Here is a 14,844-nt window from a genome sequence, read left to right as displayed (position 1 = left end):
TGCCATGGAGTGCCGCAGGGGTCCATTCTGTCCCCATTGCTGTTCAACATTTACATGAAACCGCTGGGAGAGGTCATCAGGAGGTGTGGGCTGCGGAACCATCAGTACGCTGATGATACCCAGCTCTACCTCTCGTTTTCCACCAATCCAGATGAGGCGGTGGCTGTACTGAACTGGTGCCTGGCCGAGGCAATGGGCTGGATGAGGGCCAATAAACTGAAGCTCAATCCAGACAAGACGGAGGTCCTGTTGGTTGGTGGTTCGGGCTTCAGAGAGGGTGAACTGAACCTTGTTCTGAATGGGGTTGCACTCCCTCTTAGGGACAAGGTTTGCAGCTTGGGAGTGCTCCTCGACCCGGAGCTTTCACTGGAAGCTCAGGTGACCGCAGTGGCGAGGAGCGCTTTCCTCCAGCTTCAGCTGATCCACCAGCTGCGTCCCTATCTGGAGTATGACTGCCTCGCGACAGTGACGCATGCATTGGTGACTTCCCATCTCGACTTCTGTAACGCACTCTACGTGGGGCTACCCTTGAAGATGGTCCGGATACTTCAACTGGTTCAAAACAGAGCTGCCAGGCTGCTGACGGGGACTGGGCGTTGTGTTCACATGACTCCAGTTCTCCGTCAGCTTCACTGGCTTCCAATTGAAATCCGGGCCCAATTCAAGGTGTTGGTGATGACCTATAAAGCCCTAAATGGCTTGGGTCCTGGTTACCTGAAGGAGCGCTTGCATCCATATATGCCCAGCCGCCCCTTGAGATCGGCGGGGGAGGCCTTTCTCTGGGAACCCTCTGTGAAAGAAATTAGGAGGGTGGGTACGCGGAGGAGGGCTTTCTCTGTGGTGGCGCCTAAGTTATGGAACGCGCTCCCCAGAGAGGTCCGCCTGGCGCCGTCGTTATTTGTTTTTCGGCACCAGGCGAAGACCTTTTTATTTAAGCGGCATTTTAATTGTTAATATTTTGGATTTTATCTGGCCAGGGTGGCTTATTTTATACTGTATTGTTGTATTTTTAATTTAATATTTGTATTTTTAATTTATATTATAATTATTTTAACTTAGTGATGTGAGCCACCCCGAGGCTTCGGCGAATGGGGCGGCATAAAAATGTTTTAATAAATAAATAAACACGTGACCCTCAGGACCCAGGTGGCTGCCCTCTGGTGCGGCCCTTGAAGCACTGCCAGAATTTGATGTTGCAGTTGTGACCAAAAATGAATGCTTTTTAAAATTGAAATTAGGTAGCCGATCAGTATGTGTGCTTGCTTGCTTTTTTTGCCTGCTCTCACTGCACCACCAAAATTCCTGGTGCAGTGGCAACAGAGGTGTGGCCCATGAAGTGGGGTGTCTGCAGATACTAAGTGGCCCCGTCCCCACAAAGTTCTCATCCCTGGCCTAGAGGCTTCCCATTTGTTAAACCTGTATTTGGTGCCTCTCCATTTCTTTTTCTTGGACACTGTATCAAGCCCATGTCTTCCGAATTCCAGAGATGTAATCCACAGCACTTTAACGGATGAGCCAGACTCAGCCATTTAGGCTTGTGTTTCTTCTGATTTGTGATAGGTGGCATTCAGCTCAACCAGACTCCACCCAGGGTTGAATTCTTATGCTTCTTTATTTCCCAACAGAAGTGAAAATGGCAAGCAGTGTCAAGATGGAACCATCAACAACCAGGGGCAGATGGAGAAGAAAAGAGAAAAAGCCATTGTAAGTGGGCTGTGAGATCGGCATGGGTTTTTCAGTGAACGAAATGGAAACGGTGCAGTTTCCATTCAGATCAGGTTACTTCTTCCTTCTAAAATCCATTCAGATTTGGGCACAAAGCAATTTTGGTTCAAATTCCACTTAGGCAGAAGTTAGGAGTGACACCAACATTTTGTCTGGTCTTAAGAAATATCCCTTGGTACAGGGTCAGCACATTAGAAAAAAATAAAGAGGAAGCAATAGGCAATACACTGAGTTCTTGGCACAGGAAGAACCTGGTGCAGAATTCATCCATGTAAAGAGCGGTCATGGTTGGAACTGTAAAAATACCTGCCATCACTGAAGCAAGTCAGGCAGACAAAAGAAGACCACCAGTACAAAGAGCACCACCGAAGCAGGAGGGAAATACACTGAAAGCTACTGCTCTGCAGGGCCTCTTGGTCAAACTCATTCATTCAGTTAGTACATTTATATCCGGCCTTTCTTCCACAGTGCAACTCAAGGTGACTTACCATTCAGCTACTCACCAGATCCAAACCTATTTTGTTTCAGCAAGATGCTATCGTCAGACCATTCCTTGGGATATAGATTTTTACTACTTGTTTTTCCACAGTCTATCATTCCCTCAGTATTGTAACGTTTTAGGGATGGGATTTTGAGATTGGCTGTAACACTAACATTTGCAGAAGAATTCTACTACTCCTGGGACTGTTAATTCCCAGCGATTGATGCCTGTGCAGCAAGCGAGCCATCTCTGTAGCACTGCACATAAAGCAAGAGGCCATACTTAAGAGACTGCATTTCTCACTCATTGACTCAAATCATGGCAACCTTTGGTTCAAGTCTCACCATTGTAAACATCCGCAGTTTTCTTCTTCTGCCTTGCTTTCCTTGTTCTTTAAAAAGAAAACAGAAGAAGAAAATATTTGTTAGATTGAGTGCAGTTAGCTCCTGGATTCTTTTCAGGATCTCCCCAGCCCAGCTCAGGAGTTTGCAGCCTCCAAGTGGCAAGCATGTGCTCTGGTAGAATTAAGTGGATTCTGAACTCTGTTCAGTCACCCACTACTATATGGTTGCACTGACAAGTCATCCAAGTGGAGGAGTGGAATAATGGCAAGTTTGTTTGTTTGTTTGTTTGTTGTATCTGTATCCTGCTTTTCCAGCAAGGAGCCCAAGGCAGTGGCATTCTCCTCCTCTTCTCCGTTTTGTTCTCACAGCAACCCTGTGAAGTAGAATCAGTGATTGATGTAAACTCGTTACCGGTTATATTAGCAACAGATGCTAACACAATGGGAAGAACAGAATGTGCAGCTGTAGATTCCCTCTTTCCCTTGCATTCTTGTGTTCCCTGCGGGTGGCCAGACCCTGCTCCCAGATGCTCCCATTCCTCTCTCCATCCCCGTCACACATCAGGTTCCCTGGTCGTTTGGATTGCCTGGACCACATACACTTTCTTATAACATCAGTCACTTAATGATAGTGGATTCCTAAACAAGGCCATGAAGGAGCTTTGGGCAAGCCTTCTAATTCACATCCTTGAGGGACTGTTTCACAGAGGTTTCCATTAGAATGCATTAAATAAAGGAGAATATGCAGCTCTGGAAAAGATTGCCTTTTCCAAAGGCATAATCCAAGTTATGAAGAAATAGTAGCAGCAGCTACTGAAAGAGCTGTTTGTCCAGTAGACTTTGTCCAGTTAAGACTGTCTTAGGGCCCCCCATCCTACTGGCTCCAGCAGCGAAGGGGCTCAGCCGTGAAGAGCATTGTGTTGGGATGGGCCTAAGCAATGATTCTTCTCCATTGACAGGGAGAAGGCCGTGTAGTGTACATCAGAAACCTTGCCAGCAGTATGAATTCCAGTGAACTGAAGAAGCGTTTTGAAGTGTTTGGAGAGATTGTTGAGTGTTGCGTTTTGACCAGAAATAAAAGGTGGGTCAGAGTTATGCTTCCCCTCCCTCACTGTTAGCACTTAATACTGGGAAGTTCGTTTTTCTGTTCCACAGTTGAGGCTCATGACTCCTTTCTTACTGGCAATTAGAGGAGAGGGGAATGTTTCTTTTGGGAGACCCTGGAAATGTCTGTTCTTTGGGGAAGTGTCCGTTTCTCTGTTACAATGCTGAACTGAAGGGATGCTTATTTATGGGATTCTAAGAGTTTCAGGTCATTCCGTGGGATCTATTATCTTTTGAAAGGTGCCGCTTTAATGTTTTATGGACTGGCAGGGTAATAAAATTATGTTGTTTCTAAATAAAAGACACATGGAAACAGTCCAGAGGACACATGGAAGATCCATCACTGGTCCTGACAACCTACCGAGTTTAGCATGAATGCAGACACCAAGTACGCAGGAAGCAAGAAGCCTCTCACAGCTCAGCTCTGTGCATGTCTGCTCAGAAGGAACTCCCACTGACTTCAGTGAGACTCACTTCTGGGTCTTTGCATGCTGGACAAGGCAGTCCAGCCTTTCCTATCCTGGTGCCATCCAGAGCTGTTGGATGGCACCTCCCATAATTCCCAGAGACCGATTCAGCAGGGCTCTTCTTGCATTCAGAAGTGGGCCCGGGGTTGCAGCCTTAGGCTCATACTTCCATCAGCTGCATCACATGCCTTTTGCTACTTGACTAATTCGTTCCCAAGCATATGGAGTGACAATATGTTTTTAACATGGTATATGTTTATTGTATTTTTAATGTGCTCTTGTGAACCACCCAAAGAGTTTCAGCTGTTGGGTGGTATAGATAAATAAACAAACGAGGAAGAAAAGATGGTGGCATTTGTGAGATAGAAGAGAGCGCTTTGGACAGCTGAAGGTGAAGCAGCTGGAGGAGCACATGTAGGGAGATAAGAACAGAGAGGTGGGAGTGGGGGAAGATACTGAGAATTACATGAATTCCATGATTCTGGGATGGTACCAGTTTTGAGTCCATGCTTCTGTCGTCTGAGGATTCCCATTTTCTTTTTAAAGCAACTTTGCAGTCCTTATGACTGGAAAGATAAGCTTGAAAATGTGTGGTTAATGCTTGGTTGAAGTTTGGGTGTCTAAATTGTGCAGCTTCTTGCTTCAAGAAGCAAAACTGGTCCACTTTAATCATATGGCGAAACTGTTCCCGTGTTGGCAGGTGTTTGGTTTATCTGATAAATAAACTTGTGTCCCAGTGCCTGTTTGTCTGCTGCAGCTGTCTCTGTTCTTAGTTTTGTGTGTGCACGCCTGTGTACAATATTCAGTGTTGTACATGCTCTTTTAAATTGTTTATTTGCTTCATGGAAATTAACAAATGGAAGAGGGCATGGATTCTCTGCATCCCTTTGACAGCTAAAAGACAGTTATTAGAATACTTGAAGGATCAACTCCTATAATGCAATGAATATTGAATGAATACTGTTTTAGTATTCAAAGGGATGGCATATAGATGAATGGATGCTATTTTTGATAGCCCGAAGTGCCTGATCCTGCCTAATCTTGGAAGCTAAGCATGGTCAGGTCTGGTTGAAATCTGGATGGGTGACTTAAATGTTGTGAACTGCCCAGAGAGTGTTGGCTATAGGCAGAATATAAATGTAACATAATGTTTTATGGAAACTCATGTATAATTTCTAGAAAGTTGTATGTATACTTTAAAAGTCCATGTAGGTGTGTTTAAAAATAAGAATAAATAAATACATTTAAAAGTTGGGTGCCCTTGGGTCATGCTGGGGGCTCCTGCAGTACTATATGAACTCAGGTCTCATGGTCTCTTCCACCCCCACCCGCCTCTCCCAGACGCTAGTCAGGATGGTTGGTTTAATTGTTGCTCACTGTCCTGAGTGATGTGTAACTACCAAAAGGGCAGGATATTAATGCTCATACGCATAATAAGGGTGTAGTCCTATGGCCACTAGACAGTTTCTAGTGGAAGCAAGGCTAAAACGCTGATGATCAAAAGCTTACCTTTGCCATCCTCCTACCCTCCATTCATTGCCTGTAATCCTCTGAGTTCAGATGGTTTCCGAAGCCACCCTGGATCTCACTGTAAGTAAATTGTCAAAGCCTGGCTAAAGTGTCCTTTGCCAAAGGAGGCAAAGGATATAGAAGCCAGTGCAGTATAGTAAGCAGAGTATGCTGGATCCAGAACTATAGACCTGGATTGGCACTTGTTTAACCATAAAGGCAGCTGAGACAGCCTCCCTCTCTGCCTAACCTGACTTGTTTGAAGATAAAACGATGTGCCTTGAGCTCCTTTGGAGGAGTCCTGGGATAAAAATGTTAACAGATTAACTAATGCCTTTTTCCAGGTTATGCTCATTACATTCTCTCTTTCATTGTTCAGGGGAGATAAATATGGCATCATCACATACCGGTGTTCAGAACATGCCGCCTTATCCTTGAAGAATGGTGCCTCACTGAGGAAAAGAAATGAGCCCTTGTTCCAGCTGAGTTATGGAGGTTTTGGACACTTTTTCTGGACCAGATACTCTGACTTGGGTAAACCAGCCACTGTTGTTGGCGTTGTTACATGTTGTTGAGTCGTCTCCAGCTTAGGAGGACTCCCATCAGCCTTACTGCAGCCCCACGCAGAGCAGGCAGCAGTAGGGGATGTGGCTGAGGCAGGTGTGACCTTGCTGTGGGAGCAGAGCTGGGTTCAGGCGCACTCTTGGGCTCAGGACATGAGGAGGATACCCCCCCCATCCGTAACAGGCTGGATTCCCAGTCAGACTTTTTTTTTAACCAAAAACACCCCCATCCTATCTAGATTGAAGTCTCTGTCACTTAGGTCACCTGCAGCCCATCACCGACCCTGGATGCTTATGAGTTTGGATGGAGTTCATTTTGTTTGCAAGGACACATCTCAGCCACTTAGCTGTCTTGTTAGTTCTGTTATTAAGATGACCTCTTTGCCTGAGTTAAAAGAGGTGAATCAAGCATTTTCCATTTTGCCAAGGAGTCTCTTCTGCGTTTCCCACATTCCTATGCATGTTTCGGTAGGAAAAAGGCCTGCGACTCCTAGCTTTCCCTGGATTTTTTTTTCTGTCTAACCATCCATAGGATGGTGCCTTTACACTTTTAATTCATCCCCCAAAAGCCACTGTTTAAATGCAGGTTGAAGGACTTTAATTGAGCCATTCCTGGACAGTTGATTGTGTAAAGAAATCCTTAGTGTTGATATGTCATTTCTGAATACCTGCAAAAGATTTCAAATGTAATGCAGTTTTGCGATGCAGGATTTATCCATCTTCATTTACTGTGTGTGTGTGTGTGTGCGCGCGTGCACATACATGTACCTGTGTGTGCGTATGTATATGTGTGCCCATGTACGTGCAGTTCAATAAGTTAAGCAGCACTCACTTAGCTGTACTATCCCCAAAATGTGAGAAATGCCCCCCCCAAAAAAGTTCAAAACGTGTCCCCTGGGGTACTGTTACATCCATGTTTTGTCTCTCCTGATTGCAGATTCCAGCACAGAAGAGTCCTCCCTGGCCCCGGTAAAAAGCAAATACGAGACCATGGATTTTGACAGCCTGCTGCAGGAGGCTCAGGAAAGCCTGCATCGGTAACAGCCTTAACCTTTGAGGAACACCTCAATACCTCAGTCAAGGCACTTCCAATATGTTTACGTTTTCAAAGAAATGATCAAGTATACAACAAGAACGAGAGCGAGAGAGCGAGCGAGACTGCTGTCCTTTTAAATCGATGTTTACATTGAACGAGCTGCTTCTGTCTGTGAGTCCCCATGGTGTTGACGTTCCACTGCCACACATTAGTAGCTTTGCTTCTGACTGGTTGTGTTAGGATGAGCCTGCAAATGCCTCCTGTCCCTTCTTGTCTGCCCTTTCTCCAACTAGCCCCTCTCCCCCACTTTCGCCGTGGAGTTGCAGCTGTGTTCACCATAACTTTTTTTTTGTCTGTAGTGTGTGATGATAAAATTGTTAATTGTGAATAGAATCAAGATTGTAAACTAATTTTTAATAGAAGAAAGAAATATATACTTATAATGTATTTATGGCTCAGATGTACTGTAATTCAGATTTATTGTACCGCTTCCTTGATTTTTAACTATGCACTGTAATGAGGCACTTGCCCCTCAGCAGATGCAGCTGTCCAGAAGGGTGTCCTGGGAATCCATTTCCAGGGGAAGCATTCAGTCTGCCCTTATGAGCCAGGGTGTGTCGGAGTGAGGTTCCGTATAAGCCATTCATTTCATTTGTATGAGCTGGATTCTGGGATCTCTGGCATTGGTCCCATGCAGTGGGCGTGATTCCGCTCTCTAGAGTGCAAAGGAAAGGAGTTCTCAGATGGACAGGGAGAGGGGGAGAAGACACACGTTTGTGTTTCCTCCCTCTGCATGCTGGATGGCAGTGGTCACAAGGTCATGACGCTGCATCTATCTTCTGTACCCAGGAAATGGGACAGAAGAAAATGTCTGCCAAATCACACCAAAGGCCTGTCTAGTCCAACATCACGTTCCCCACCAGGCAGATGGCTAGTCAGATGCCTCAGGAAAGCCTGTAAGGCAGTGGTCCTTCACCATCGTGGCTCTTCAGCAGCTCCTTCTCGGAGGCATGCATTAGAGCCTGCACTGGTGGACACTCATAAACTTATCCATGATGACAGTGAGACTGAGAAGATCTGAGAGCCACCCTGGGAGGATTATGCCCAATGGTTCCTTAGCATTTCATGCAGCACAATAGCAGCTGTTGTTTTACCAGCTCTCAGTAGACAAAGGGTGGGAGTTTGAAGTACAGGAACATGGGGCAATTTATTCAAGACCATATGTCATACCACTGGTTGCCTCAGGAATGTGGGATTTTTTAAAACCATTTGGTCATCTAACCAAAGCAAAAGATCTCTTGTCTGGGGGGTACCATGGGGTTCTTTCTGCATGAACCAACAGGAAAGGGTCAAAAAGGTCTTTGCATCTGGGCCAACCGTGATGGCTCTTTGCTCAGAGGAGGCTAACAGAACATGGGCAGGGCTGGCCCCCTCACTGGGCAGACTGAGGCCGTTGCCTCAGGCGGCAGGTGCTGGGAGGTAGCAGCAAGATGGGAGAGGTTGCTGTAGGCCATGCTGCCTGCCTGAAGCCCCCAAGGTTGTCTTCAGTTGTGGTGGGGGACGCTGTTCCGTGGCGAGCGTCAAAGAAGGATTCCGCTCCAGGTGGCTTTGGTTCATGGAATGAGAGAAGGCATCATCTTGTCCTTTGCCTCGGGCCCTTAACTCTCTGCCCTGTTTTGTACATTACTCTCCCAGCAAGCAGAGTCAAATAAGCCATAATACATACAGTCATTGCTACTGTTAACGCTGCGAAGTGAGTTTTGGCCTCTCTCTCTCCCACTGCCTGCCAGGAAAGTTATAGGTGTTACTGTATGCCGTTCCTTTTGGCTTTCTCATGGCTCTCATCTGATGCCCTCTTCCTTGATGGGCTTCTTACAGGTCTTGAAGAGTCTTCATAAAAGAAGGCAACATAATGTGAGTTAGGATGTTTGAGACAAATGATTATAGACATTATTATATACTGTTGGAGACAGTATACTGTGCTAAATGCACAGAAGGGTGCTTTTGTGCTATCTTTGTCCAGGACATGAAAGAAAGAACTTAGAAGCCAGTAGAATTGTTAAGAGAGAGCATTTTTCAGTGGGGACCTAATAACCTTGCTAAGTCAAGTCCTCCGTTGCTCACCATGCCTTTGCTTTATTTTTCACAAACATGGTGAGACCTTTGGGATTCAGCCATCCCATGTAGATAGTATACAATAGCCTTAATTCTGCCACCAGTCTCTTCCCTTAAGGTCTCCCTGGCATTAATATCTATTTATTTTGAATAAAAAGACAGAAATCACCAAAGGCAACAACCCAGCTGAAGCCTAACATGCCATCCTAAAGCTGAGTAGTTCCATCGACTCAGTAAAGATTGTATATGTTACAAACACCATGAAAGAGATCAAGGGTGTTTGGTCAAGAGATCAACAAACACTCATTTGTTACTGAGTCCTCATTACGTGAGTATTTCTGTCTTCTAATTTTACAGTAACACTGCTCATTGTGCATGGTAGCAAACACAACAATTTTCTGTGCTGTTGGCAAAAATACATCACACTGTTCCAGCTGTGAATATGTCGCTTGTGCCACCACTGTTGAGGAACTTACCGCAAGAGGTTGCAAGGCCCGTAGAACCTCCCCTAAAGTCGGGTCCTGACGAAGCATCTGCTATTGACAAGTGCCTCATTGTAGCTCTGCCTTTTTCTGTCCTAGTATTTCCTCACCACAATGATGTTTACATGTGATTGCTATAGAGCTTACTGTAGAATGTACATAGCGACACATTTAGGGTGGGTAGGACTGTCCTGTCCTGTGCTGTGCTGACGTTTTCAGAGAACAATCCAACAGAGAAAAAATAGTAACCACCCCAACAACCAACAAGTGGAATTCTTCCATCTCCTGCCTTGGTTACAAGGGTAGATCAAAGTTCACGGTTGGCTTTGATCGGAGAGATGGAAAATGCATCAAATTTTAAGCATGTTGAAAGTGTTGAATGCAGCTGCAAAGGAAGGTGGAGAGAGTCCTTCTGCTATCCAGAAGGAGCTGCCTTCAGTGCGAGTCGCTTGCAAACATGACTTTGTATTTACCTGGTTTTATCTCTCACATTACTTTCAAGAGGATGGACTTGCCAATCATATTAGAGCATGGAAGTGCATGCTCTTTTTGGAAGAGGAAGGAAGATCCTGTAACGCACACGGCCTCTCAATCCTATGTATAGGGAGAGGTGCAATAAGTGGTCTTTGTGTTGCCTGAAGCCTATAAAAAGATATTATTAATATTATTATTTTTTGCAAGTAACTTCACTGGACTTTATGCAATATGCACACATGTGCACAAACGCACACAGGTATTGGAGCAGGGGGAAGGTAATGGAGGGGCCCTGAGCCCCTTTCCCTGCTGCTGGGCACAGCAACAGCTGCAAATTCAGCAGTGTTGAATGTAGAACCTGAGTGACACGGTTTGAAAAGCACGCACATTTCATGCTGGTGATGGCGCACCAGTACTACCTGTGGCTTATTGAAATGGCTAACGGAAGCACAGCTGTATTAGATTCAACCACACAGGGAGCATCGTGTGAAATCCCTTTCTTCTGAGCTATACTTCCTGTAGCTTGGAAAGTTGTGGTCTATGATGGGAGGATTTTAAGCAAGAGGTCTGCATCAAAACTTTCCAGGAGGAGCAGGGTGCAATAAAGATCCTCTGTTTGTACAGCTGCCAGCTGCAGTGTTCCAAATGCATCGCAGGATGTAGCTCTATGGCACTGCTGGCAAAAACTTGATTCAGTAGCAGGGTACAAAAATCAGTAGAATTGTATATGTGGAGCAGAGGTCCTGCTCTGTACTCCCATGTCAGATGGATTAATCATAGACTTACAGAAGTTGTGACACACCAAACCAAGCTCATCCCACCAGCCTGCTGGGGCCTGGTCACGTCCTTGCCTCGCACTACAAAAAGAGCTGTGTGTGTTGGAGATGTCATCGACCTCACAGTCCTGAGTAGGACACAAATGTACTGTGCTCAGGATGGTGAGTTGTAGAATTGTGCAAGCATTTGCCGCTACTGGAGCTAATCCTTTTTTACTTTGAAAAACCATGGTGCAGTCTCCGCGGCTCCATAACTAAGTTGGAAGCCACTCTCTGTATATTAACAACTTGGGGAAAAATCGGTTTAGAGCCATGGAGCTGGAAAGGAAAAGTTGATCTTTCTTTAGAACGGAGGGACTGAAATGAGCTTTATCTTATTGCAACCATCCCTGCCACTAACATATCTGGGCAGGTTCATCCTTTGTGTAGTTCGATTCAGCTCATTTTAACTTCACAAGGACAGTAGATGGAAACCCTCTGGCTAAGAATAGCAGAATGCTGCTGATTAGCTAAGGAAGGGAGTTAATTATCTCAATGGTCATTTCCTTTGCCCTGCTTAAGAATGCTCCTGTACTTTTCTCCACATAGACTTTTGCAACGTCTGCCTAAATTTATCCTGTTCTTTCTCTTGGAAATATGCATAATGCCAGCATCCCCGTGTTCAAGGGGCAGGCCGAGCCATAACAATGAGCAACAGAACAAGCCACGCCTTTATAAGAACAGGCAAGAAACCAAATAAAGAAAGAGAATTCATTTTCCAGGGTGTTTCGGAATAAAAGGGTGTATTAAGAAAGGCAATCATGAGGGAGACATTTATTTTTTTAAATAGAACTGTGTGTGCGTGTGCGTGTGTGCGTGCGTGCGCGGGGGGGAGGGAGGGAGGGACAGGGAGAAACCTCTTCTAATTTCCTTTTATTTTGTAAATCAGGAAAAATACCTTAATGATAGGAATAAGTCATAAGCCATTTCTTTATTTTTGGTCCTTTTAATAACCACTGTCTTATGTGTAACACAACTCAGTATTGCTAAAGTCAGCAGCTGAAATATTCAGAGGACAAAAAAAGACAGCATCATAAAAGACTGCACAGAGAAGAACTGGGTTCCAAATCTCACTCTAAATGATTAACCTGTATTTCCTCTCAAAGTGACTGATCTGAGTTATGCTACCTCCATGACATCTTCACATCAGAGTCAGCATGTATTTCCATGAGTAGATTTTCTCAATAGTCCGTGTTAAAAAGCCTTAGAAAAATGTCTGTGTGTGTTTGTGAGCGTCTCTGTGACTCTAATTTCCATGTGTCAGCAGCTTGTCATGTCATCTGAACCTCATGACCATGGGTTATGCAGGGATTAAACAACCCATAGCCTGTTTTAGGATTGTTTAACTCTCACATAACCCCAGACTTAGTCAACATGACAAACCATGTTTGCAGCCTGAATATTCAAAATGGCTGCCAGCAAATTGCTCACTATCTGTAGCTGAGCATTTCTTCACATTGGTCTTAGAGCCAAGTAGTCTGCGTGTGATCGACTTTAGCAATATGAGCATGCAAAGCCGTCTCTTTTGCATTTACGTCTTTTATGAAGATGCTGCAAAGAGCTGTTTGCTTTGGCCCCATTCTCATGTGTATACTTTGAGACCATTTTCCCACGATCGCTGATCCTCATGAATTGTTTTATGTGGTCGTTGATCCACCCATAAAGTTTTCACATATGATTGCAGGTACCTCACTGTACCTCAGTTGCAGTCCGCACCCCAAGTGAGACGGGTCTGTGCGTTCTGCTTTTCACCTCCAGATGACCGCTAATCTGCCATTAGCACTGGGTAAAGGAAATACACTGGAGGTCAGCAGCTACAGTGTGTTAAAACTAATTTATTGTAGGTTAAGTGCTACAGAAATGTAACAGCCACACAAGCCATAATATATGTGATGCATCTAGCATCAGGCTCTGTAGCTTAGGTGTCACTGACAACACGTATCTGGGCTCACATGATCCATACATTCCTTACATATGGATAACAAGCACGTCAGGGAGAAGGTTATAGGGAGAACCTTGGTGCAGACTAAGCCAATATGTCCCACTGTTAAGCAAGAAGACGGCATATTCTGGTTGATGTGAATCCCTACAAATAAAGGCAGCAACAGATCGTGCTGTCACCCTGAGGTTCAGCTTAGGGGCAACAAGGCAGGCCACATTGCATGCATCAGCATGAGGTTCCTCTGTCCCTGGAATGCATGGAGGAGCACGTCATCCCAGGTTATGCTCCAATGTGCACACAGAGCTCCACAAAAGCTGGGCTGCCCCATTTTGCTTAAGAATGGGGAATCCCATCCCTGAAAGCATTTCACAGCATGGGAGAGAATGGGCAGCCCCCTTTGCACGGAGCCCTGTGTGCATCAGAAGGTGCCCGAGCCCCTGGGTCGGGGTGCTGAATGTTCCAAACAGTGATGTCTAACATCACTTTATAGTGATGTTAAAAACAACACCAACAACAACTAGTACGCTTTTTTCATTTCCTCATGGAAGAACCTTTGTATGATGTGAGTAGCAAGACAAACCCCAGGAGTGTCTGCTTTTTATATGGCAGTCCGTACATTAGGAGGCATTATTTATGAGAAAGTTGGAAAATGATAAATTAATACTACTGTTTGCAATGTGTGTTTATGAGTGTATGTGAGCCAGAGAGAGTGAAGGAGACTAAATTGATGCATTTCTTGCAAAGGTGTAAGAATTTCACCTAAAAGAGGGGCACATTTGCTATTTGTTATTTATAATAAAGCTAGATTTTACTTTTTTGTTTTTGTTTTTGAAAAGGACACTGTTAATAATTAGAAGGGCCCAATTCTGCTACTCTTTTACATGTATTAACTAAGTGGCAACTTACTCCTGGGTAAGTAAAAGCAGCAGGATTGGCCCCTTTTTTAATCAAGTTTTTAGTTTGCTGTTTAAAAAAAATATAGAGGATTTTTATATTTCACTTAATTTCCCCCCAGTTGTGTTCTGTTGTGTCCTTATTTATGTAATATACTTTAACCTTAATTGGCATAGATTCTTATGCCTTTCCTTTGTTATTGTCATTTTTTAAAAAAAGATTTATTTCTAGTGTGATTTCAACGTCTACCTTCTAAATGAGATAAGGTTTTCTTGTATTTTTACATTGTCAGATTCTATAGTTTCGTAGATGATTTAACCAAATTGCTCAATGTATTCTCTATATCTATCTGGTGGATATATAAAAGTTCTATTTTAAATTGTGTAAATACTTCAGAACTGGCTTCTTTTTGAGACTCCCCTGCTGTGGAGTTACTTGTTTACATCACAAAGACTGTAGAATCTCTACATTCATGTACTGTAAATAGTGAAGTGATCTGCCTATAAATAAATAAACCATAACAAATATACAACGGGGTCCAACATGTCCTGCTTAATTACAGCTCTGTAGGAGCTGAAACCTAGGGATACCTTTGGAACGTCACATGGACTCGCCAGCTGCAGACACAGATCTCCAAACCACTGCAAGTGACTTCGCAGTGACTCCATCTGCGTCTCTCCATCTGCCAAGCAAGCAAGTGGTGGCAATAACAAGAATGAAGAGCCATCAGTGACAGGTTCGACTTGCTAAGAACAGCCAGCCTGATGAGCATCATTTGCCTGTGGTGCTCAAAACTGGGAGCCAGCACTACTTTTAGGGGGGTTTGTTTAAAGCAGGAGACCTTGCAGCAGCTTTATGCGATCTGGGGCCCTCCAGAGGTGCCGCACGAACAGC

The 14,844-nt window shown here is 44.5% G+C and overlaps 1 protein-coding gene across 2 annotated transcripts in view; it reads left to right on the top strand.

Annotated features, from left to right (window-relative positions):
• The window catches only part of PPARGC1B (PPARG coactivator 1 beta), a 159,946-nt gene extending 145,467 nt beyond the window's left edge, over nt 1-14,479 (top strand). For both annotated transcript variants that reach the window (XM_044454538.1, XM_044454537.1), the window contains exons 9-12: nt 1,626-1,704; nt 3,509-3,630; nt 6,009-6,163; nt 7,130-14,479. In XM_044454538.1, the coding sequence (XP_044310473.1) occupies nt 1,626-1,704; nt 3,509-3,630; nt 6,009-6,163; nt 7,130-7,233 (460 nt within the window). In that variant the 3' untranslated portion in view covers nt 7,234-14,479. The remainder of the gene's footprint in view (nt 1-1,625; nt 1,705-3,508; nt 3,631-6,008; nt 6,164-7,129) is intronic.
• The last annotated feature ends 365 nt before the right edge of the window (nt 14,480-14,844 follow it).

The sequence above is a fragment of the Varanus komodoensis genome, unplaced genomic scaffold (genome assembly GCF_004798865.1).
Source record: "Varanus komodoensis strain SLA01 unplaced genomic scaffold, ASM479886v1 scaffold7_3, whole genome shotgun sequence".
NCBI classification, from domain to species: Eukaryota; Metazoa; Chordata; class Lepidosauria; order Squamata; family Varanidae; genus Varanus; species Varanus komodoensis.
The sequence above is the reverse complement of the archived record's forward strand: the minus strand, read 5'-3'. Positions and strand labels throughout refer to the sequence as shown.